The sequence below is a fragment of the Scyliorhinus canicula genome, chromosome 11, assembly GCF_902713615.1.
Source record: "Scyliorhinus canicula chromosome 11, sScyCan1.1, whole genome shotgun sequence".
Classification (NCBI taxonomy): domain Eukaryota; kingdom Metazoa; phylum Chordata; class Chondrichthyes; order Carcharhiniformes; family Scyliorhinidae; genus Scyliorhinus; species Scyliorhinus canicula.
The window spans coordinates 161,535,214-161,561,280 of NC_052156.1; the positions used below are offsets into that span (position 1 = coordinate 161,535,214).

The 26,067-nt window shown below is 44.4% G+C and overlaps 2 protein-coding genes across 2 annotated transcripts in view; one reads left to right on the top strand and one right to left on the bottom strand.

Moving 5' to 3' along the window:
* The window catches only part of kin (Kin17 DNA and RNA binding protein), a 28,610-nt gene extending 18,596 nt beyond the window's left edge, over positions 1 to 10,014 (top strand). Inside the window, exons 8-13 of the mRNA XM_038811886.1 lie at positions 1,710 to 1,827; positions 2,852 to 2,902; positions 6,597 to 6,665; positions 8,628 to 8,727; positions 8,848 to 8,948; positions 9,597 to 10,014. Coding sequence (XP_038667814.1) covers positions 1,710 to 1,827; positions 2,852 to 2,902; positions 6,597 to 6,665; positions 8,628 to 8,727; positions 8,848 to 8,948; positions 9,597 to 9,659 — 502 coding nt within the window. The 3' untranslated portion in view covers positions 9,660 to 10,014. The remainder of the gene's footprint in view (positions 1 to 1,709; positions 1,828 to 2,851; positions 2,903 to 6,596; positions 6,666 to 8,627; positions 8,728 to 8,847; positions 8,949 to 9,596) is intronic.
* Positions 10,015 to 10,106: 92 nt separating this feature from the next.
* The window catches only part of itih2 (inter-alpha-trypsin inhibitor heavy chain 2), a 57,486-nt gene continuing 41,525 nt past the window's right edge, over positions 10,107 to 26,067 (bottom strand). Inside the window, exons 13-19 of the mRNA XM_038811884.1 lie at positions 23,554 to 23,726; positions 21,623 to 21,757; positions 19,231 to 19,344; positions 15,341 to 15,539; positions 13,275 to 13,447; positions 12,790 to 12,901; positions 10,107 to 10,712 (exon numbers count right to left, since the gene is read on the bottom strand). Coding sequence (XP_038667812.1) covers positions 10,565 to 10,712; positions 12,790 to 12,901; positions 13,275 to 13,447; positions 15,341 to 15,539; positions 19,231 to 19,344; positions 21,623 to 21,757; positions 23,554 to 23,726 — 1,054 coding nt within the window. The 3' untranslated portion in view covers positions 10,107 to 10,564. The remainder of the gene's footprint in view (positions 10,713 to 12,789; positions 12,902 to 13,274; positions 13,448 to 15,340; positions 15,540 to 19,230; positions 19,345 to 21,622; positions 21,758 to 23,553; positions 23,727 to 26,067) is intronic.

Below are 26,067 nucleotides of genomic sequence, written 5' to 3' on the forward strand. Positions count from 1 at the left end.
AGCGCCAGGGATCCGGGTTCACTTCCGACCTTGGGCGACTGTCTGTGTGGAGTTTGCATGTTCTCCCCATGTCTGCGTGGGTTTCCTCCCACAAGTCCAAAGATGTGCAGGTTAGGTGGATTGGCCATGCTATATTCCCTTAATGTCCAAAGTTTAGGTGGGGTTATTGGGATAAGGTGGGGCGTGGGCCTAGGTGGGGTGCTCTTTCAGAGGGTCGGTGCACACACGATGGGCAAATTGGCCACCTCCTGCACTGAAGGGATTCTATGATTCAAGGAGAACAGTCCCAACCTCTCCAATCTGTCCTCGTAACTGAAGCTTCTTGTCCTTGGGACCATTCCTGTGAACCTCTTCTGCAGTCTCTCCTATGCTTTCACATCCTTCTTTTAGTGGGTTCCCAGAACTGTACGCAATACTCCAGATGAGGTTGAACTTGTGCCTTTGTAAGTTATGTTCCTATTAATAAAGCCCAGAATACTTTATGCTTTATTAACGGCTCTTTCTACCTTCATTGATCAATACACATATACACCCAGGTCCCTCTGCTCCTGCAGCCCTTTAAGAATTTTACCCCTTATTTTACATTGTCTCTGCAAGTTTTTCCTACCAAAATGCATCACCTCACATTTCTCCATATTGAACTTCATTTGCCACCTCTGGCCACTGCACTAACTTGTCCACGGTCCATTTGAAGTTCTACACCGTACTCTACAATTTACAATACTTCCAAACTTGAAATTGTCCCCTGCATTTAAAGATCTATGGTCACTAATATATATCAAGAAAAGGGTCCGAATACCGTCCCCCTTGGGAACAGCCCTACAAACTTTCCTGCCGTGTAAAATATCCACTGACCATTACTCTCTGCTTCCTATTATTCAGCTAATTTTGTAACCATATTGCTACTGCCTCTTTTATTCCATGAGCTGTAGCTTTTCTCACAATATAAGTTACAGTATCATTCATCAATTTTAGGTGAGTTCATTCTGTAAACTCAGTGCAGTGAATGAAGATTCTATTCCAGTTATTCAAATGTTAATTAGATATGTGCTGAGGTTATTCAGATTTAGAGTACAACTGAGACAGGAAGAAATATGTGAAATGTAAATGCCAACAATTTGTTGAGTGAACGAGATGAGCATTTTTCCATTTGTTACAAGGTCTTGAGGCACGGTGGCACAATGGTTTGCACTGCTGCTTCACAAAGCAAGGGATCTGCGTCTGATTCTGACCTTGGGTTATAGTGTGTGGAGTTTGCGCATTCTCCCTGTGACTGCGTGGGTTTCCTCCAAGTGCGCTGGTTTCATCCCACAGTCCAAAGATGCGCAGATTAGGTGGGTTGGCCATGATAAATCACCCCTTAGAGTCCAAAGGTTAGGTGGGATTACGGGGCTGCGGAGGAGGGGGCCTGGGTGGGGTGCTCTTTGGAAGGGTCGGTGCAAACTCAATGGGCCTAATGGCCTCCTTCTGCGCTGTAGGGATTCTATAATTCGTCATTTGGAAGGGCCATTCTAGTCCATGAAGAAAATGTTCATAGTTTGCCCTAACTGTGCAGGAGAGTCAACTAAAATCATTCTGAATCACAGTGTGGTCCACAGTCTAATTTCCAACTCACTGAGCTGAAGTGTGGCCGAGGAACTGGGGAGTGGAGAGGTGACAGCTAATTGATTACAATAGAATATTCAAGCCATGTCTTGCATGTTTTTCAGTACCCTGGGACCAAGTCCATTGCAAACAATAGCTTCAGTAAAACGAAAGGAATTGGGCCACACTTCTACCGATACAAAGGACAAGAAGAAGAAATCTGCACTGGATGAGATTATGGAGGTAGAGTAATACAGTGCATTTTGCTCCTGTTGTCTGGTAATTGATTTTGTAGTTCAGAATGTTTTTTTGAATGAAGGGCAGACATGTTTGGATATGTTGTGGCCCATTATTCCCGACTTTGAACATTCCGCAGTTCAGTTCAAGGGATCCCCTCCCTAATTTTCTCCACCTCTCTACCACTCTTTCCTCCTTTGAGGAACTCCTTAAAACCTAACTCTTTGACCAAGCTTTTTATCATCTGATTTACTCCTAAGTGGCTCTGTGTCAGATGTGGTTAATCAGTGGGGCAGAGGAAGATCAGTTAAGCATTTTGACAAATGCTTTGTGAATGTTCTTGTGCATTTTTTTGTTTTTGCCACTTGTTCAGAAGGGAGGATTCTGGCACTACAATGTTTGGCACAATCCCTAAAGCGGTTTGGCTCTGGGAATTCCACTATGATGATGAGGAGCAGCAGTCTAGGAATGTTAGGCTGATGAGCTTGAATCACTAGTGGTTGGTAATATGCTGCGCGTGTTATTTACTCCCAGATATTGTATCGCGCTTCTCTGCATTTTGGTTCCTTTCACTTCATTCTTTTTTTGCCTGATATTTCTTTCCCCACCCCCCCCCTCATTCTCCAACTTTTGGAAAAAAGGCTATTAACAGCTTAGAATAAAATTTGAACCTTTTTTAAAACTTGCAAACGTTTTTCCCTTCCACAGCTACTTGCCTTGAAGTGACCACATCCCTGGTGTTTTCATCCACACTGGAAACCTTTCTAGCTCTAGCCCTTCAGCCCTCCCCTGAGCTTTCTACACATGATCTAGATTGGAAGCTGCAAGTGAATGTGGGAACCTACTCTAAGCCAGCTAGCCTCTGTTGTTAAACATTAATCTGTGCGCTTCCAGAATGTTTCAGTGTACTCGGTTAGAAGGTCTCCCCTTGTTGCTGTATTTATTTTTCACTTAACCCAAGGGTTTAAGTAGCAGGGTGAATTAGTTTTGAGTTTAGAATCATAATTTTGAATATTTTTTTTATGTTTAGTTCGAGGAGCAGAAAAAGAGAAGCCTCAGGCGAGAATACTGGCTTCACACTGTAAGTTCAGAAAGTAATTCTTGTGCTTAAACATTCTTTGTACAATTACAGATTCATCTGGCCAACTTAAAATGGAGTGGTTTTTTTTAACACTTCTTTTGTTGTTTTCATGTGTAAGATTTTAAATGCAGTTCCTTATAAACCAGCTCGGCTGCCACTTGCAACCTACTTGTCCTTTGCCCAAGACCAGTGATATACATGGAAAAATGAATTTATGGAATGCCATCCTCCAAAAAGCTAGTGAACATCCTGGAAATATAAGAGAAATGGGTTTCACCTTACTGAGTCACAATCAAATAATAGCTTGTCAATGGTCCTTAGCAGAGCTATGAATAAGTTTCTCCAGGTCTCCATTCATGGTCTGCTTGCCTGTGGAACGTTCCCTAATTATCTTTACTTATTTGGCAGGTTGGAATATTAGGAAGGCTGCCCCAAACTTACAACAGATAGTGGACAGTTAAAGTTTTTACAGAATTGTTAACTCGAGAGACCGGTTTTTCTCCCTTGTGATGGAGCGCCTGGCCTCTAGTTAGTGACTGCCTGTCGTAATGAGTGAAATCAGATCACTGTTCGACATCACAGCCACAAATCTATAACCCATAACTCATGACAGTAGTGCTGACATTGGTCCTCGGGTAGCATGTTGGGTAGGACTGGATCTCGACACAAGACTGCTGAGTAATGTTAAATAAAAACACTGGAAGCACTAAGCAGGTCAGGCAGTGTCTGTGGAGAAAAACAGAGTTGACAGGTGGAATTTTCCATTTTTGTGGCTAAGTGCAAGCAGCTTGGGTGGCGCCCAACCCATTGGACAGAATGGCGGGAACCTGCACCCTATTCTGAAGTTTGAAGCTTATTCATTATGCACAGTTGTGTATCGGGTAGAATCACCGGGCAGGTCAAGAGCTGATTCATCCACCCATCGTCGGTCAGCGGGATCAAAGGTTCCGGCGCCTTACTTAAATACCAGTCCAACACATGCATCTCATTGTCTCCAGCCCACCTGTTTTCATCAGACTTTGCAGGATGTTTGGAACCGAGAAGCAAAGTTACTTGCTCCCACCTCTGCTGGACCTCTGCTGGACTGGCGCAGTGGTGGGGTTAGGAAAGTTAAGAAATGTTGACACCATCCCTGGTTTATGGGTGCTACCACTAAATAAATTGCACTATTGAAAACTCATTTAGTGGGTATGTAAATACTCTGGTCAACTGAAAGTGTTTTGATTTTGTACTTTGAAATCTTCTTATTTCGGGGTTTAGCCATCCTCTTATTCAGTGATAGTGTCCCATTGAAAGATGAAGATTTATGTGATGTCAACCTCAGTGCATCCAGTCTCTGGAACTTGTGTATTGTCAGGGAGATGTGTTGAAATCTTTATTAGGAGTGTATGATGGGTAAGTTTTGAACCCTTATTCCTCAAGAGACAGGAATGGTTGAGGGCAGCTCATCAGCAATGATACTCTAGTAGCCTATGGGTATCCACACTGTTGGTGTCTGAACCCAAGACGTGCATTTCAGGATGAAATCCTGAGGCTGGTCGCCATCTCATTTGCATCCATGTTTGCATCATTAGATAACATTGAAAGTTTCAAACTTTGACTCACATAGTTGCTGCTCCTCTGTGGACTTTAAGTTAACAACTCAGGTCAAATCCTAGAAAGCCATGAGGTCAGAATGCCCAAGTGTGATTGCAGGACTCGTCCTCTCCGCGACGGTTCAGCTATCCCTTGAGATGATCGGGAATGGCTTGGAGGCCCAGATGAGATATTTCCAGATGACCTAACTTAACTTTACTCCAGGGACCTATCAGCTATTACTGGCATGTCTCCCACATCTTCCCTCCTCCATTCCATCAGCCCGCTCATACTGCCCTCAGAAGCCCCCCGGAATTCCTGCACCTCTTCATCTCCCAATGAGCTCCTTCAGTTCATCCTGTGGTTGGGGCTCTCCCTTTGCATAGCCAGATTGTGCACGGTACAGCAAACTGTGATCAAGCAGGAAACCCTCTCTGGTGTGTATTGCAGAGAGCCATCTGAGCAGTCTTGGCATCTTCCAAAGACCAATGGTCTCTATGAGGGAGTGTGTGGCGGTGTGAGCAGCATTAGGGTTAGGTACTTCTTGGCACAAGTTTGAGGGCGATGCGCTGCAGTCTTCAACCAGCGTTTAAGCAGGTAGCGCATCTCTCAGCAACCATCCCAGGCACCTGCATGTGACTAAGGATGTAGGAGTCATGGCAACCCCCAGAGTAATGTGTACAGATGTGCAGGATGTGCTTGCACTAGATCACATTGATGGACAGATAGTCCTTGTGGTTTATAAACATTAGGAGCTGCTGCCAGGGGATTAATGGGTGCAAATCTACTGCACCTTGCACTCATGGGAAACCTGAGGTAGCTGCAAATCTTTGAGCATGACTGTCCTCATGCAGAGAAAACCTGACAATGATGAGCCTTCCTGTAAACGGCATTGGTTACTTTATGCAGCGATGAATTATCAACTGACAAACTTGTATAGGTCCCCTGTAGATCCATGGTAAGACCCAGAGGCAAAGCAGTCATGTGCTGCTGTCACCTTCAAAGCCACTTGCAGAGGGAAGCCTCCAACCGCACGTGATGTCAGGTCTTGACGAAAATGTGGCATATGATGTACGAGGTCTCTGGACAATCGCAAGCATGCCCAACACTGCTTCCCACTCATTTGTAAGCAGGAGATTCTTCAATGATAAACCCTTTATGCGGTAAGTCACCTCCGCTGTCTGGGCCTCCCTTTGTCAGCCGCCTATTATTGCTTAGGCTTCCCCCGGCCATCTCTCCCAGATGGTGCCTCCTACTGGAGCTACGCATGCTGATGCCTTTTCCTCCTTTGCCTTGCACACCAACTTGGATCGGTTGAAGTGGAGGCTACGTGAGTCCCGCAGCACAGTGCAGTCCAGCACTCCCCAACCCTGGCTACAGAACTGATCCAAGTTAGTGAAGCAGGGAAGTCCATGAGTCCAGCAGCATTGCTGCCCATGGAGACCAGCTCAGTATGGAGCGGGAGGGCACCAGCCAGTCTGCCCAGTACAGTGCTATTCAGCGTAACAGGAGTGGCGTTGCGCTATGGCAGGTAGACTATGTATGTTGCACTCACCTCAAAAGCGCCTTGTGAACTGAGATCCGTCTTGTGCATGCCCCACATTTTCAAACATGTTTGAGGTCGCCGTAATTTCCTGCTGGCGTGACGCCAGATTGGAAAGTTTGATGAGATTCCGGCGTACAGCTGTTTTAATGAGCATTCGTGAGATGCAAATGGTGATCGTGCCGCCAGGCAGCGGGAAAATTGGGAGAATTTCAAACTTTTCACGCTGCTGGGGGGGTGGTTCTGATATTTTTGGCTCCCGCTGGATTCAATGCACCCACCATGGGTGGGATGGGAGAATTCCGCCCAATGCTTCAGTTCTTTCATCAGAACCGTTGTCTTCACAGATCTAATCTGCTCAATGTTTCCAGCATTGTCTGCTTATTTTTCCCAGAGTTACACCATCTGCAGTATTTTGTGAAAATAGTTCTGCAAATCGTGTTGATTGGATAAATATGGATGGAATGTGTGCTTGTTTTATCTGTAAAGTACGTGGCCTAAGCATGTGGTAAAATGGCCACGCGGCAGGGGCTCTTGATAATTCGATTGATAAGTATTTTCTTTCCATCTTATCAGGGAATAGTTGTTAAGTTAATAACCAAGAAACTTGGTGAAAAATATTACAAGAAGAAAGCAGTGATAAAGGTAAGAAAAGGACTTCATAAAATGACTGAGCTGTTAATTGCAAAGCTTGTGCTGTACAACCTCGATTATTTGCTGCTCTACTAAACGAATAAGGGAAAGGAGCAAATAATTTTAGTCTTCCAGTCCTTTGCTGGACAGTTTCATAACACTTTGATCTATTTGGATCAGTTCTCATTAGTGTGAAAAGACCTACTTTTTCCCCATATCATGATGCAGGGAGAAAAGACCCTGTTGGCCATCTAATCTGAACCTACATATCTGAGCTACAGTGATAAATTCTGCTGGATGCTGGATTTCTAGATAAAATAGCTAGTTATCCTGCTGGATCAATGACTTAATCTCCTGAACCACCAATTCAAAGTGGGCAATAACATTTTGGCCTGTTTAAGCAAAACTAAACGCCGACTCCCAAAAAAGAATTCTAGCGGATGATCCAAGTTTTGTTGAATTGATGGGGCTTGAATTGATTTGTTGTGAGCTGTTTACAAGAACTTGCGTTTGTCAGTGGTAGTTATTGAATCATAGAATTTACAGTGCAGAACGAGGCCATTTGGTCCATTGAGTCTGCACCGACCCTCGGAAAGAGCATCCCACTTATCTCCAGACTTCCACCCCATTCCCGTAACCCAGTAAACCTATCTAACCTTTTTTTTGGACACTAAGGGCAATTTATCATGGCCAATCCACCTAACCTGCACATCTTTGGACTGTGGGAGGAAACCGGAGCACCCGGAGGAAACTCACGCAGACACGGGGAGAACGTACAGACTCTGCACAGACAGTGACCCAAGCCGGGAATCGTACCTGGGACCCTGGCGCTGTGAAGCAACAGTTCTAACCACTGTGTTACCTTTTCAAATCAGGTGGCTGCAGGTTCAAGACCCACTCCAGAAACCGAGCACACAACCCACACCAACACTAGGTTGCAATACTGAAGGCATGCAACATTATCAGGGGTGCTGTTTTTCCGATTGAGTATTAACCCAATTAGGAACCCCGATCTTCCCCTCAGGACCCCCATCTTTCCCCTCAGGATTGATGTAAAGGATCTGTTGGTGGTATTTGGAGAAGAGCAGGGAGTTCTCCTGGAATCCTAACCACTATTTATACCTCATCTAACATCTAAAACCAAGATTCTGATCATTTATTACATTGCTATTTGTGGAACTTTGCTGTGTGCAAATGAGTTGTCCCATTCCCTTTGTTATTACAGTGACTACACTTCAAAAATAATTGACTGCGTATTAAGCACTGTACGGTGTCTTGTGAAAGGCACACAACAATGTGGATAAATGCACATCTTTCTTACAGTATGAAGTCTTACAACACCAGGTTAAAGTCTAACAGGTTTGTTTCGAATCACTAGCTTTCGGACACTGCTCTTTCCTCAGGTGAATGAAGCGGTAGGTTCCAGAAACATATATATAGAGTATATATATATATATATATATAAATAAATAAACATATTTAATTGCCGAGCAGAAACTTATAGGCAGGTTCTGCACACATGAGTAAGGCCTCAACCGGGACCTTGGATTCATGTCACATTACATTCACCCCCCACCATCTGGCCTGGGCTTGCGAAATCCTACCAGCTGTCCTGGTTTGAGACAATTGACACCTCTTTAACCTGTGATCATCCCTCTCTCTGGATCTGTAAAGACTTAATTACCTGCAAAGGCTCCCATTCAAAGTATGGTCTTACATCTTTGACTTTGTATATATATATATATATATAATATATGTATGTATGTTTCTGGAACATACCTCTTCATTCACCTGAGGAAGGAGCAGTGCTCCGAAAGCTAGTGTTTGAAACAAACATGTTGGACTTTAACCTGGTGTTGTAAAACTTCTTGCTGTGCTCACCCCAGTCCAACGCCGGCATCTCCACATCATCTTTCTTACGTAAGCTGAATGAAAAAACTGTGCTAATGGAGTACGATTCGCCTCACATTACAGGAAGTTCAAGAAAAGTACACTGCCATTATTAAAATGATTGATTCTGGAGACAAACTGAAAGTTGACCAGACTCATTTGGAGACGGTTATTCCGGCACCTGGTAAAACTCACGTTTCTTTACTAGTTATTATATTTGTCGCAGAAGATTGATAGTAGTTATGGAAAACTGGCTCTTAATGGTAATGGCTGAAACATTATTATCGAACCCCTGCTAATTTAGGTAAGAGGCTGTTGGTGGTGAACGGTGGTTACCGAGGAAGCGAGGCCATTCTGGATTCTATAAATGAGAAAAACTTCAGTGCCACGATAATCATAGATTCTGTAAGTACACTTTTCCTTCTGGAGGGAAAGGGGTTAATAAACAGCAGTCCAAAAGGTGGGATTGAGGGGTTATGGAGAAAAGGGTGCGGGAGTGGGCCTAGGTAGGATGGTGCCCTTTCAGAGGGTCGGTGTAGACTCGATGGGCAGAATGGTCTCCTGCAGTGTAAGGATTCTATGTTTCAATGAACTGTCCATTGCCTCAGTGTCATGTACACATTAAATAAATTGCATTGAGCTACTAATTTGTTTACAGATACCAATGAGTTAATGAACACTAAAATAAACAGTTTGCAAAGAACTTGATTCATAACGAGGCCAGGATAATAAGTAAAGCTATGGTGAAAAAGAAATTTAAACGTTGCACTGATTTTGGAATCCTGAAGTTACTGTGCTGCTGACGTGTAGTTTTACAGACAGCATCATACCTTTCAAAGCTGTTTCAGTGGTCCCTAAAAGATGCAGGATTTTTCACTTCTGTTCTCGACAGCCAACAATCCCCTGCAGATTAAATTGAATAGGCACAAAATGATGCGATGAGGTGAAAAATCCCTCCTGTTTGTTGAATTGGCAAGTTTTTCTAGGTTAAATTTGAATTTTCTGTCTCGGGGATTTTCTACAGTTTGATGATTAATCTTCGTTTCCTCATAGGGAGTCCTGCAGGGGCGGAAGATCGAAGGTGTACAGTATGAAGATATTTCAAAATTGGCATGAGAAGCAATCTTAAGTATTATAGTCTGAAATATTTAACAGCTCAAAGCATCATGTTGGTGTCCACTGATTTTCTTTTTCAACACAAACTCTACTGTGTCAGGGTTTTTAAAACATTTTCACCTCTAACTTCAATAAATATTTAGCATTTTTCTGCTTCCCCACCTCTCTCAAGAATGTGATTAATTTTTTCTTTATTTTGAAGCACGCGGCAGATGGATGTATGCATTATGTTTCTTGTTTAATATAATTACTAGAAGCAATCTAAACGTTTCGTGTTATAGTTTAAGGATTTGAGCATTGGTCAAGTGTTAATTTGTATATTTGAACAGAAAACAAATAAAAAACTTTATTTTCATTTTGTGATTAATTGTGCCTAATTTGCAGTTATAAAATCAAACTTGGAACTTTCTCATGTGTTTAATATATATTATGAAATAGAGGCAAACAAACGGCAGAGCAGCTTTATTTGTTTTTGAAACCCTTCATTTATGGCAGCCAAGAACAAAGTTATGTTTTTCTGCTTACAGTTTCACACTCTGATTGAATCTAAATCTACAAAAATCCGTGGCAAAAATAAGGTTTCACTTTCACGTTGCTACACGGCATCCAGTGGATAGAAATCTGGAATATCAGTAGATCAGACCCTCTGTAACATGTCATTAGGTACCATCTAACAAACATCATAAATGGATGTTTAAATGTTCACATCAGTAAGAATCAAAAATTGGTGAAGTGTTATAGAACAGTATTACATGGAAAAACTACTGGTCAAGGCAACATTCTTCCAACTATATCTTTAGAGTTTTTAATAATAAAACTGATTTTCATTAATTGTTTACAATTATTTTCTGTGCTGCAGATCCCTCCTGTCTTGTCTTTCTAACCGTTGCAATTTCATTCAGCATTCATGGATGCTTCAAGAAGCTGTGAAGATGTGGAACAAGATAGTCTTTGAAATGTCCATCGATAAAGCCTTTCCCGCTGTTGTGGACGAACCAGCACTGGACATCCGTTCCGTTAACTGTATCTGTCCGGTAGTCTTTCTGTAAACCTCTGTCGGATAATAGAGAAAGTAGTTACATCAGACAACGCCACTCGTCTTCTCACTCAAATGTTCCTTTTAGGAAATGTAACTTCAGTTTTACAATCCAAAATCCAATCCAGTGCCATCCCTCCTTTGTGCATTACAAATCTTTATGTTTCAAGTATAATTGCTCTCTTTTACTAACTCAATGAGTGCAAGGAATAAGCAGGAAATAAAAATGTTGACTGGCATCACGGAGGTGTGGCTAAAGTCATGCATCTCGTGGGAGATACCAAATGTTTCAGAACCTTCCACTACTACCACAGGACATCCCAAAGTACAGTGCAGCCAATAAAAAGCTTTTGAAGTGTTGTAGTCACTTGTAGAAAATGCGGCAAATGATCTGTTCACAGGACATTGTGATAACAATAACATGTCTTTTGTGATGTTGATTAAGAAATATTGGCTAAGACACAGGCAGTCAGTACAGCACTGCACTGGAACGCTAGCTTTGATTTTGGTGCTCGAGTGAGACTTGAACCCACAAACGTCTAATTCAGATGAGCCACCATTGACATGGCAGAGAAGTGGAGTTGCTGGTACAGGTGAAGCTTTGCCCTTTGAAAAGGTATGAAAAAATGAAATGAAAATCGCTTATTGTCACGAGTAGGTTTCAAATGAAGTTACTGTGAAAAGCCCCTAGTCGCCACATTCCGGCGCCTATTCGGGGAGGCTGTTACGGGAATTGAACCGTGCTGCTGGCCTGGTTGGTCTGCTTTCAAAGCCAGCGATTTAGCCCTGTGCTAAACAGCCCCTATCAGAAGGAGAGATACAAAGCAATTGAGATAGAAATTAGTAATGACATATATTGCTGATTACTATCAAACAGATATATGACAAGGGGCTTAAGTAACCCCAGGAACCTGCTTAATATGTCCCAGTCAGGGGGATTTGCAAATCACCAAGGTTACTTCAGGGCATCTAAAATGGAGTTGTGAAAGTAAGATCATAAAAGTGACTGTTTAACAAAACCTGTGAAGCAAATAGAGAAAGGTAATATTTTATAGGTGAACTTAACAAATCCAATTTTAAAACTTGTCAAATTCAGTTGGCTTAACATGTTTCACTGAGCCTCTCGGCTATCGTCTGTGGTTGCTTTAGGTGGATTAGCAGTATGCTGAGCTTAATGAACTGAAGCAAATGAATCTCCTTTACAATTCATCACTTGAGAGCATTTTATCAATCCCCCACCTACTCCTTTATTAAATCCATGTATAACAAAAATCGCGAATTATTTATGTTGTAAAAGTTTGATGTAACATACACAATTGAACTTGACGAGTCACGTGCTCTTGAACCTACATATAATTGAAATCAAAACTTTACTGGCAGCTGGTGCGTTCGTTAATAAATTAGTATTTTGTCTAACTAGCCTGTGGTCATCAGAATATCAGTAAGTTATATGGAATATTGATCTATACGTGTTGATATTAAAACTACACAAACAATAGTTTAAGAACTAGAGTGGATCAATTTGAAGAATCCTACTTGGGTGAAGCATCAAGTCCCAAGCAAAGGCTGAGCAATCTCCTGTCCCCCTCCTGCAAATCTGATGACCGAGTTATGTTTGCCAAGCTCCCAGCAGCTGGTTACATAATCTTTATTGTCACAATTAGGTTTACATTAACACTGCAATGAAGTTACTGTGAAAATCCCCTAGTCGCCACATTCTGGCGCCTGTTCAGGAACACAGTTGGAGAATTCAGAATGTCCAAATTACCTAACCACACGTCTTTCGGGACTTGTGGGAGGAAACCGGAGCACCCGGAAAAAACCTACGCAAACACAGGGAGAACGTGCAGACTCTGCACAGACAGTAACCCAAGCCGGGAATCGAACCCGGGTCCCTGGTGCTGTGAAGCAGCAGGCCTAACCACTATGCTACTGTGCCAATCAATTGCACTATCGACTCGGGAACACGACAGAACATGGGGAGTAGAATAGTAAAAACTGAAGAGGAAATAAACATAATTTTAATTTCTTTAATTTGAACTTGATACCTCGGTGTGCCTGGTAAAGTAGCTGGTCCCTTTGTTGTTCACATACCTGGTTACTGTAATTTTGTGTCCTTTCACTTCCATGGTGGCTTGTGGTTTATCAGGATCCACGCCCTGGCGGATATTGTACATATTCACCTCAGGTTCATGGATGAACTGACCTGCAATGAGTATCATTTCTTTAACTTTCTCGATAATCTGTCACTGCGACATGAATGATCTTGACTGTTTTATGTGTTGCAAGGCAGAAGGTTTGATATTTTTTGGCGATTAGATTGCAAAACGTATTTATACAGGTTAAAATAAGATATGTTCCAGAATACTATGCCAACGTAGGAGCAGGAGTAGGCCTTTTGGCCCTCGGGCCTGCTCTGCCATTTGATAAGATCATGGCGGATGTGATTGTGGCTTCAACTCTGTCTTTATCTTTATTTTTTTTATTTCTATATTTGATAGGTAAAATATGAAACACAAAATATATAACTCAATTCTGAGTTAATGCTTTGCCCGACAACTTGAATACTAAATATTTACCAATCAATCCATGGACATTTGTTGAGAAATTGTTTGTAGGAGGAGCGTAAAATCCTAGGAAATCCACATTGGTTGGATGATTTTTCCAGACACGGTGAAGTAAGATCAGGAAGATCATATCTTCTCCCACAGCGATCGTGACATTAGCATTTTTGTTCACTGAGACAACAGCGCTGAACAAAGAAACACACAAATTGTTTGAATAAAGTTCTCAGGATTTACAGAACCGGGTCTGAATTGTGATCCAGCCCTGTTTGGCTTGTTGCTGAAGAAAATGCCCTGTCTGGCTTTTCCATGGAGGAGGAGGGGGCGAGGAGCTCCCTGCCGCTGCTGCTGATTTGGGGTAGGAATATCGGATTTTAATTCACTTTTCATCCATGTCCCTGAAAACCAGTCTGGTGAACTTAGTGCATCCCTTTTCAGCATATGCAATTCAGTAGGTCAGTTCTAAGTATGTGGCTGACGTATCAATCAATGTCCCTTTTTCAGAATAAAACAAAAAAAATTGTAATCATCTTTTCCTGTCACTTTTCCATGTGAATAAGCTCATTCTGTCAGTCTTTCTCCACTACAGCATTCTGCGTCTCCGAGGAAAAATTTTTTTTATTTGCTGAACCCAAGGTTTAAAACCTCTCTATCATTTTGAAGGCATAGTTCCCAAATGTGGACTCATATTCCAAAACATTGGATTAACCGATAAGGTCAAAATAACTTATTTAATCCAGCTGCCTTTGGTTGCTTTATTGATCATAGTTTCACATTGGCTAGGTGTTTTTAATCCTTTTTTTTTGTTGAAAATTTAGAGTACCCAATGAAGGGGAATTTAGCGTGGCCAATCCACCTACCGTGCACATCTTTTGGGTTGTGGGGGCGAAACCCACACAAACACGGGGAGAATGTGCAAACTCCACACGGCCAGTGACCCAGAGCCGGGATCGAACCTGGGACCTCGGTGCCGTGAGGCAGCAATGCTAACTACTGTGCGTGTTTTTATCCCTGAATGTGGCGACACAAATAGGAAACCCACGCAGATACGAGGAGAACGTGCAGCCTCCGCACAGACAGTGACCCAAGCCCGGAATCGAACCTGGGACCTTGGCACTGTGAAGTAACAATGCTAACCACTGTGATACATTTATATACATGCACATTTACACACACATACATTTACATACACATATACATACACACTGACATACCCGCACACACGTTTACATATGCGCACTTACATACACGCACATACATTTACATGCATACACACATTTGCACACGCACACTTACAAACACACACGCACATGCACTAAAATCATCAAAATCAACACCTAGGGCGGGATTCTCCCCTACCCAGCGGGGCGGTCCCGGAGGGACGGAGTGGTTCACACCACTCCGGCGTCGGGCCAACCCAAAAGCTGCGGAATCCTCCGTGCCTTTAGGGGCTAGGCCCGCCCCGGAGTGGTTGGCACCCCGCCAGCCGGCGTGGAAGGCTTTTGGTCCACGCCAGCCAGGGCCGAAGGGATTCCGCTGGCCGGCACAGGTCCGCTGCTGACGTCATCCCCGCGCATGCGTGGGGGGGGGGTTCACCCACGTGTCGGCCATCGCAGAGGCTGACATGGCCGGTGCATAGGAAAAGAGTGCCCCCATGGCACAGGCCCACCCGCGGATCGATGGACCCCGATCGCGCCTGCGCCGCTAGGTCCCGCCGGTAAGGGACCTAGTTCAATTTACGCCGGCGGAACCTGCATTGAACCGGCGGAACTTCGGCCCATCGTGGGCCAGAGAATCGCCGGGGGGAACCGCTGCGAGCTACCGCCGACCGGCGCGGCGGAATTACCGCCCCTGCCAATTCTCCGGTGCTGGAGAATTTGGCGGCCGGCGGGGTCGAGATTCACACCGCCCCACCGGCCATTCTCCGACCTTGCGGGATCGCAGAATCCCACCCCTATTGTTTTCATCTCAACCAAATACATTTCATTGGCCATTATGAAGAATTACAAATAATAGCTCAAAGATTTACAAAGGCATTTGAGAATAAGTTGGTGTTGCATTGTGTAGCTCGATGAGTTTACCTGGCGTGGATGAGATGGCTCGACTCTGACCACCAGAGGACAGTTTTGTGTTTCCCATCTTTCAAGCGAATCTTCTCTGTGCTGATCTCAAAGCTCAGGTTCAGGTTGGTAAAATGAAGCCCAAATGTGCCGAAATAGGTGTTCAGCTTCTTATTCTTGGTTTTCTTACCCCCAATAATGTTACCATTGATCACAATACCTGCCAGCAGAAAAATAGAGTGCCCACCTTAAAAGGGACAGAACCAGACAGTGCAACTATTCCTACGTAAATATGGTTATCACAGATTGTGATGGCACATCTTAGGACACAGATTAGCACAGTAAATGTATGAAAGCTTTATTTCTGAAAAGGAAAAAGGTATTTTTCTTGTTGCAGTGTCAGTTTCCTACCAGCAGATGCTGGTGTTGTGCTATATATTGTTTGGTTGCTAGAATCCAACAGTATCTGGTACTGACTTCTTTCTGCTACCTGATTACTGCTGTAAGAGGTCCCATCATTAAAAAATCCAATGCTTCAGCACTCCTTGTCCCAAAGCTTCATAGTCAAACATTTTTTAAAAAATGGCCAAGATTTTCTTTTAATAATGGAGAGGAGTTATCGTTATTATGGAGTAAAAGGTGATTGTTATAACCCTCATGGGACTTACAGAGAGGGGCCGATTATAATAGAACATAATAATAATCTTTATTATTGTCACAAGTACGTTTACGTTAACACTGCAATGAAGTTACTGTGAAAAGCCCCTAGTCACCACACTCTGGCGCCTGTTCGGGTACACTGAGAGATAATTCAGAATGTCCAATCCACCGAACAGCACGTCTTGTGGGAGGAAACCAGAGCACCCGGAGGTAACCCACGCAGACGCGGAGAGAATGTGCAGACTCCGCACAGACAGTGATCCAAGCCGGGAATCGAATCCGGGTCCCTGGTGCTGTGAAGCAACAGTGCTAACCACTGTGCTACCGTGCCTAGTCTCCCCGCAGGCCTCGTGAGGGGCGGGGGACCACCAGTGAGATCATTGACGATGGGCATAAAAGCTAGCCCAGATAGGAGCCCAGGCAGAGAGGTCCTGGCTAGGTTCCTGGATTGTGACCTGCAAATAGCCTGCTTTAACAATAAGCGGTTTTCATTATACTTCTCATACGTGATTCCTCTGTGACCATCAAAGTGGCATAGTGATGACGTCACTGGGCTTGTAATCCAGAGGCCCAGGCTAATGCTCTGGGGCCAGGGCTTCAAATCCCATTATGGCAGCTGGTGAATTTAAATTCCATGAATAAATCTGGAACTATGACCATGAAAATCCATCCGGTTCATGTTAGGAGAGGAAATCGCCATCTTTACCTGGTTTGCACTACATGTGAGTCCAGATCCTCAGACCTATGCAAGTCAAGCCACCCAGTTCAAGGGCAATTAAGAATGTGCAACAAATACTGGCCTTGCCAGTGACCCCCAAATATCATGAAAGAATAAAGAAAATAGCATGCACCGTTAAAAGAAATCCTGAATTTGCTGTCTGAGATACCTTGCTCCTTCACTGTGGTGTCTCCACTCTAACAGAACCTTGGCACAAGATTCAGCATTAAAACCTTGCAACAGTGTGAAGTGAGGGTACATAGTTACCAGAAAATATTAGGACTGGTGCATTCCGGGATAAGTGAATTTCTAATGCCATGTGGTCGGTGATAATCCCTTCAAGAGTTAATTAGTTTTGGTGATTTACATGTTTATTTCTTACTTTTTCCGATTTTAATCTCATTCCCTTCACTCCTGCATGGCTAAGTGAGGATTCTTTACTCTGATTGGATGAAGAGCCATACTGTTGCTTGTCCTGCTCAAACATGCCACAGATGCCCTGTGGCAGCCATCTTGCTAGCTCAGGTACCAGACTAGAGCAAGTCTCCACTCCAAGCCCCACATCAACTTTTTGGGCAAATCCCAGCACAGCGAAGAAAATTCTTTCAACGTTCGCAGCAAGGCCCAAACAATATAATTGAGGCTGCATGAATTCCATTCCTATATATCAACCTCTCGAGTAGGTACACTTCTATCTGAAAGTAAAGGTAATTGAGTAAACTCTTCAAAGTATTAACTGATCATTGCAATCTATGTCTGATTCTGGCACCTGCAGTTATGTGATGCTTTATATTCTTTATAATGTAACGGGTAGATTTTCATTTCCATAGAATCCACAAAATCTCCCTATCATGCAAAAAGAAATAATTTGGTCCATTGCGTCTGCATCAAACCTCTGAAAGAGCACACTACCTAGGCCTACGCACCCGCCCTATCCCCATAATCCTGTGCATGATCATGGCCAATCCACCTAACTTGCACCTCCTTGGACTATGGGTAGCACGGTAGCACCGTGGTTAGCACAGTTGCCTGTCCAAAAAAGGTTAGGTGGGGTTAAGAATAATAAATAATAATTGTTTATTGTCACAAGTAGGCTTCAATGAAGTAACTGTGAAAAGCCCCTAGTCGCCACATTCCGGCGCCTGATCGTGGAGGCCGGTACGGGAATTGAACCCGCGCTCCTGGCATTGTTCTGCATTACAAGCCAGCTGTTTAGCCCACTGTGCTAAACCAGCCCCCAGGGTTACTGGGTTACGGAGATGAGGCTTGGGTGGGGTGCTCTTTCCAAGGGCCGGTGCAGACTCGATGGGCCGGATGGCCTCCTTCTGCACTGCATTGGGTGGCTTGACTTGCATAGATCTGTGAAGCTGGAGAACCCGGAGGAAACCCACATAGATACAGGGAAAACGTGCAAACTCCACACAGTCACCCAAGGCTGGAACCTGAAACCAAGTCCCTGGCACTGTGAGGCAGCAGCGCTCACCACAGTGGCACCGTGCCACCTTCACTGCCTGCACAATAATCTGGAGGAGATAGTGACATACTCATTGATTTCGAATGACTGAAAATCAGGCACATTCCACAACAGCAGATAATCCACTCCCGCATGGTTACTGTCTATGTGCTGAAGAAAATGATCTATCCCATGCTTTACTGACATTCGTTATTCAGATTCAAACCCCCCCCCCGCCCCACGCCCCCCCCCCCCCCCCCCCCCCCAAGCCAGCCTGCTTTAATTTAGAACTTTACATTCACGCCAAGCACAATCCTTGCATTAATAAGGAATGAAAGCATTTTATATAGTGCCGACCCTGAAAATATTACAATCAAGTTGGAGGTGGTTATGTCACAAATATTTCCCAATTTCATTCTGGATCCGACTGCACATTCCCAAACCCACAATTTCCCAGATGTTCCCCTTGCTTTCTGCCCAGTCTCTGCGACAAACAAGAACATCAACAGAAACAAGCAAACACAACCACCTACCCCCCCCCCCCCCCCCCCCCCCCACCACTGCGCCGTACACCGCCAACCCCCCCCCCCCCCAACCCAATTAACAAATATTACCGTCGGCTCATCCTGAGCAAGACGTATTTTTGGGCGAAAACCTCACTTGTATGAAGCCCAGTTTGTTCAGTAATTTCTTTGATGTCTCTCACCTACTAGGCCTTGCCTTTGCTGAACCGTCTCTTTAGCCTTGGCTGGAAACTAATTCAACGTCACCACTTCCAGCATCATCAAGCTATAAATCCCTCCCACGCGTGTGGAGAATTGTACTTGTTAAAGTAACGTCTGAAATCTTTTCAAAACGTCTAACCAGCGCAAAATAAAAGATTACACTGTTTAGACCACATAGTATTTTATATTTAAAATGAGAGGAATTAAGAGAAAAAAATCATCATTGTCGTCCCTAATCCTGAATTATATATTTAATTATAAAATTGTGTACAGCCACTTACTCCAACACAATGATGATTTAAAAAAGGGCTAAAAATAACCAGCGTTTCAAAAGAGTAGCTAATTTTTCTGTTACCTTTGATTGGATCAGACACCAGGTTCAGGATTTTACCAGGCTCTGGATTAATATTGAAGCAAACATTCTGCTTACTCTTCGGCAGGTGAACAATGAAGTGTGGATCATTTTCAACTAAATAGAAATAATATATTAACAATTATTAAACTGGTTTGCAGTAGCTTACAGTCAGTATGTGACTTCTTGGATTTGGTAGCAGTACAAAATATGCTCACACAGTACGGTAGTTTCATATATAGCACAGCAGTGGATAGAAGGCAGACAGGCTTAGATTAAACTTTTCCCAAAACGAACAATGATAAGGGCCTTGACAGTAGGATTGGGCAGAGGAGGGCAACTTGCTGAGGGGACGCGTTCTGGCTTAATTTGTTTTGGGGGCTTCCAATCTCCTTCGAACACCAGTTCAGCAACATAACGATCAAAATATGTCAATGTAGGTCGTGGGCAGAATTCTCCGGTTGTTGGGTTTCACTTTTCCCGTTGGCAGCGCGCCCGCCGCCAACAGCTTTCCTGGCGGCATGGGGTGGTTTCGATGGGAAATCCCATGGACAAGCAGTGGGAGGATAGCATCCCACGGCCAGGGAACGGCCTGCGGCCAAGAAACACGCGGCCGGAGGCACCGGAGAATCCAGCCCCATGTTTTGTTCTTTATTTTCCTACATCTTTACTCGTCTCTGCTCTCCACTAACTCCACTTGCTTGCCCTCCTCATGATGACGTTGATTCCTTGGTGGGCTACAGTTCCTTGAGAACGTGTGACTTAACAGATTGGCAAGTTATGGGAGACATCTTTGTTTCTCACCTGAGAATTTCATGTATATGCTTCCAGTCAGTGTAGCTCTATAGCCATGGGAAGCAGCAACGCTTACTGGTTATCTCTGTCCTTCCCCCAAGTTCATTCAGGCCAATTATAACCTTTTGTCGCTTGGCCGAGCTATATCAGCCAAGTCTGGAATTAAATTTCTGACCCTCCTGGTTTGTATGGATTAACTACTCAGCTCAGCACATCTGCGCAAAAGATAAAGCTGAAGCATTCGCAATAATACAGTCAGAAGTGCCGAGTGGGTGATCCATCTCGGTCTCCTCCGGAAGTCCCCAGCATCACAAATGTCAATTTTCAACCAATTCTATTCACTCCACATGATATCCAGCTGAAGACATTGGATACCCTGAGAGTGTTCCGACAATTGTCCTGAAGGCTTGTGCTCCAGAACTTGCCGTGCGCCCCCAGCCAAGCTGTTCCAGTACAGCTACAACACTGGCATCTACCCGGCAATGTAGAATGTTGCCCTGGTATGTCCTTGCACACAAGAAACAGGACAAATCCAACCCACCCAGTTACCGCCCTATCAGTTTAGCAAAGTGATGGAAGGGGGTCATCAACAGTGCTAATAAGCAGCACCTAATCAGCCATAACCTGCTCACAGACACTCAATTTAGGTTCCGTCAGAGTTACTCAACTCCTGATGGATTACACTCAACTTGCCTGGGTGAGTGCAGCTCCAACAACACTCAAGAAGAAGCGAGACACCATCCAGGAGAAAGCAACCCGCTTGATTGCTATCCCTTCCACCAACATTCAATCCCTCCACCATCGATGAACAGTGGCAGCCGTGTGTACCATCTGTAAGATGCATTGCAGGAACTCACCAAGGTTCCTTCGGCAGCACCTTCCAAACCCATGACCACTACAAGAAGGACATGGGCAGCAGATAGCTGAGAGCACCACCACCTGGAGGTTCCCCTCCAAGTTACTCACCAGTAGATTGCAGCCAGCCAGTAAGCAGCCTGAGCCCCTGAATCATGTCTGAGGATGAGGGGACTCATGAAGCTCACCCACACCCTCCACCCGCACAGAGACACACACCTTTAGATTAGACGCGGGGTCACTTTCTGGAGAACACGTCACTGACACCTCCCCACAGCAATGGGAGGCAGGGACTGCTCAGCTCTCGGGCACCCGGAGGTCTGAGGAGTGTTATCCCCAATGTCCTGACCAAGTGCCCCTCAATCATCAGCAGATTGGACTTTTCCATGTCACTATTTGGGGGAGCTAGCCGTGTACAAATAGGCAGCCAAATTTCCTATATTACAAAACTGATTACACTTCAAAGAGTACTTCATTGATTGTAAAGAGCTTTGAGGTGGCTGTGAAGGGTGCTATATAAATTCATGTCTTTCTTCCTTTAGTTCCACAGGTAATTCTTAAGAGTTGCAAAAAGCAGGTGGCATGATGGACATTCTAGTATCATTATGTAACCTTCAATGACTGGGTTACATTATCACACTGAAGATTAAATATGTTGTTTTTAAAAAAGGTTAATCCAGATGGGAAGAAAATGAACTGTTAGTAAAATTATCCACAACGTGAGTAACATGTACACGGTTGTTACCTGATGTGACATGAGTTTTTAATACTGGTTTCGTGTCAATAGTAGACCGAATATGTTCCTGAAGGGGTTGAGGAGTGGTTACATTCTTAGCCCAGAGTGGAATGGTAGTCGACTTCTTCCCAATGATAGGTGTTCCTGCAGTATAAAGAGTACCAAAAATCAGAGCAAATCATTTCCATTTAGGTACAGGACCATAGACCTTTCTCTTGTCAGGAACTTGCTAAACAATTCCATCTGGAAGATGTTGTTTTGTGATGGTGTAGGCCGGAATCCTCTGGACGCCGGGATTCCCTTTGCCCGCTGGCAGCGCAGCCCCGCCAGCAGGTTTCGCGACACTCCCAGGAATGGGGGCGGAAACTCCCAGCAAGAAGGCCATGGCGAGTCGCGGACAATGGAGAAGTCCATTGACCTCGGGCAGGATTCTCCGGACGTCAGGCGGAAGCGGCCGGAGAATCCTGCCCAGAATGTTCCGTGAGAGGAACATTCTGGGCAGGATTCTCCGGCCGCTTCCGCCTGGCGTCCGGAGAATCCTGCCCGAGGCCAATGGACTTCTCCATTGTCCGCGACTCGCCATGGCCTTCTTGCGGTGGGCGGGGCGGGAGAATCCAGCCCATAATAATTTGTGTCACGCCTTCATACATCGCCGCAAACTATGGATATAGTGGCATATCCATGGATAGAGATAGCAGGCACAAAGTAACATGTGTACACAGATCTTTAATTTAATATTTTAAAACAAATCCAATTTTTATTGTTGTAAGAAGCTGTTCTATAAGATAAGATGATTTTATAAGTTCAAAGTTGCTTCTAGGGGAAAACGCCAATGTTCTAATTAATTTAATAATCTATATAACCAAATTCCAGTTCATACAGCTCATTACTCTGTTACTTATAGTCATATTTTTATTACACCTGTGGACAATCAGAGGTCATATCAGTAAAGTTTTCAACATGACTTGATTAATCACCTATAATTTGCCATTGTTACATGAAACTGAAAATTATATTAATTACCCACATAAATTGCGGTAATTATTTGCTCTCTTATGCTGCACATGCCTGGTTTCTTCACTGCATTGCAGACAGTGGCATTCCTCTGACTTTTCGATAATAAAAATTAATAGTGAACTTGTGACCATTTATTGTGTGGTCACATATTAGGAAGATGATATTCAAAGTGAAAGGAAAAATATTTTGTATCTTTTTGGCAGAGAGATCCATTGTGCTGATATAATAATAATCTTTATTGTCACAGGTAGGTTGACATTATACTGCAATGAAGTTACTGTGAAAATCCCCCAGTCGCCACACCCTGGCGCCTGTTCGGGTACACTGAGGGAGAATTCAGAATGTCCAATTCACCTAACAGGCATGTCTTTCGGAATTGTGGGAGGAAACCGGAGCGCCCGGAGGAAACCCATGCAGACACAGGGAGAACGTGCTGACTCCGCAGAGACAGTGACCCAAGCTGGGAATCGAACCCGGGACCGTGGCGGTGTGAAGCCACAGTGCTAACCATTGTGCTACTGTGCTGCCCCTAGGCCGCTCAGCATTCTGCTCCACCCTCAGATTGGCTCCGTTCCGGTGTGGTGGCAGCTGGTGTCTTTTGCCCAGCTCAGGAGTCAATAACCGGCCCTGGAGAGAACAACAAACATTCCTCACGCTGTGTGTCAACTCGCCCGTACAGCGGGCAGCACGGCAGCACATTGGTTAGCACAGCTGCCTTACGGTGCCGAGGTCCCAGGTTTGATCCTAGCTCTGGGTCACTGTCCGTGTGGAGTTTACACATTCTCCCCGTGTTTGCGTGGGTTTCGCCCCCACAACCCAAAGATGTGCAGGCTAGGTGGATTGGCCACACTAAGTTGCCCCTTAATTGGAAAAAATGAATTGGGTACTCTAAATTTATAACAAAAAAAGAAAAAAAAACTAACCTGTACAGCACCCGTTTCTGGTGTTCTTGGGGGAATCTGCCAACAGCCTCTGACCGGTTTCTTCACTTTCTACCAACATGGCAGTCACAGGAGTCACAAATTGGTGATCCTGGGCGAGAGCTATAATTTTGCTTGTTATAGTCCTCTTCTCGAAAGCTGATTGAGCCAGCAGCCTGCCGTGAAATGGAAATTGAGACAACTTATCTTCATGTGAGTATACCACAGTGGCTGACGAAAAGAATCATCACAGTAACGTCAATGAACAATACCATCGTGCTCGATGGATAATTTTTGTACATATTGTCAAGTATATTATTCTAAAGGGGCATTGTGGTCAGGAATCATTAATGACAGGAAATTGTGCTATGTGATATTGCCAACAAGTTCTGTGTCTTATCAAATTCTTTTTAGCTTTTAATGGAGGGGGTATGTCATTTATTTTAAGCTGGTTACTGTTCTAGTTAAAACAGTAGACTGAGCAATTAAGTATGTCTGGCCGAGTAGATTATAGCATCTTTATCCACCTGGGAAAAAGCACAACCCTAAAGGGTACGAGTTGTGCGATAATCAGAGTGCAGCCCATTGATTGAAGCACAAAAATAGCTCATATAAAGATGCCAAGACCCACACTGTCATTTTATCCCAAAGGAATAATCATAGAATTTACAGTGTAGAAGGAGGCCATTCGGCCCATCGAGTCAGCACCGGCCCTTGGAAAGAGCACCCCACTTAAGCACCTTATCCCCCATAACCCAGTAACCTGACCTAACCTTTTGGACACTAAGGGGCAATTTAGCACAGCCAATTCACCTAACCTGCACATTTTTGGACTGTGGGAGGAAACCGGAGCACCAGGAAGAAACCCACGCACACACGGGGAGGAAGTGCAAACTCCACACAGACAGTCACCCGAGGTCGGAATTGAACCCGGGTCCCTGGCGCTGTGAGGCAACAGTGCTAACCACTGCCGCACCATGAAGATTGCAATGAGACATAGCACGTATCAGGGGGAAAGTGGAAAAGAGAGAAAAATGAATAATCTTTGTGCAGAATGGTTCATAAGACTCTCAGTGGTTTATCTGGCAACTGGCTTTTTCACAGATGGGGAAATAGGTGCTGATCTATCCAAGGTGGTGCATACAGATTTGATCACCGGCTCAACTTGCATTAGCTGAACTTAGTTTGGGGCAATAAATTGGCCCCCCTTTCCCCATGGACTAAGGAGACTAAACAGTCAGCGTCTCGCCCATGTCACTAAGTCGCAGCAGTAAGAGCCTCCCCGAACAGGCGCCGGAATGTGGCGACTAGGAGCTTTTCACAGTAACTTCATTTGAAGCCTACTGGTGACAATAAGCGATTTTCACTTTCACTTTCACTAGTGCTGGATATTCCCACTGGATGTCTGACAAGGACAAGATTGGACTTAACTCTGATGCTTCCCAGATAATGGAATAAATTGTAAACAGTGGGTGCAATTAGACAAGGCAGCAGAAGGTTAACACAACCTGTCTAACCGAATGCTCGCAACAATGAGTGTTGTCAGGGTAGAAGGGAAGAAAGAATGGGGTGGGGGTGGAATAAAAGGAAAAAGTAAAGAAAAAGGATTGAATAAAGAAAGATATGGCGCGAAAGCAAAATAACACAGTTGCTGCATATCTGATATAGAAACAAGTAATGCTGGAAATACTCAGCAGGTCAGGAAGCGTCCGTGGAGAGAAGCAAAGTTAAAGGGCGGAATTTTCCTTTCTTCTTCTAAGTGCTGGATCATCACCTGACGGTACACTGGGAACCTCCCCACACGGAGCTCTCCAGAGTGGGGGGGGGGGTCCCTGGCATTGCTCCCTGGCATCGTCCCCTGGGTGCCCTTTGCCTGGTTCCTGTTTTTAAAAACTTGCAGTAAACCTTGTCAGACTGATATCACGCTGGCAAGAATGGGGGGGGGGGGGGGGGGGTGGGGTGGGGGGGGGGAGATCCCTATGTGCGGGGGGTCGTCACAGTGAGGAAGCCCTATAATTAATGTTATTATTTATTTAAGTGAGGTTCCTGGCCAGGTACCTTGTTACGTCAATGGCGGGGGTTGGGAACAATTGCGCCCTGAGATCTCACAGGCAAGGTTCTGGATTTTGGCCTCTTGTGGAGTTTTGTTTTTACGTCGCTCGCCATTTGCATCCTAACCAATGTTTACACTACACTGAATTAGATTCAAACATATTACTAAGGAATTAGTTAAATAAAGATTACACTACACATCTACACTATTAAACTATGCTACCAGTTAAACTGTCTCCCACCTCCTTAGCGGCACGATAGCACAGTGGTTAGCACTGTTGCTTCACAGCTCCAGGGATTCGGGTTCGATTCCCGGCTTGGGTCACTGTCTGTGAGGAGCCTGCATGTTCTCCCTGTGTTTGCGTGGATTTGCTCCGGGTGCTCCGGTTTCTTCCCACAAGTCCCGAAAGACGTGCTTGTTAGGTGAATTGGTAATTCTGAATTCTGAATTCTCTCTCAGTGTAC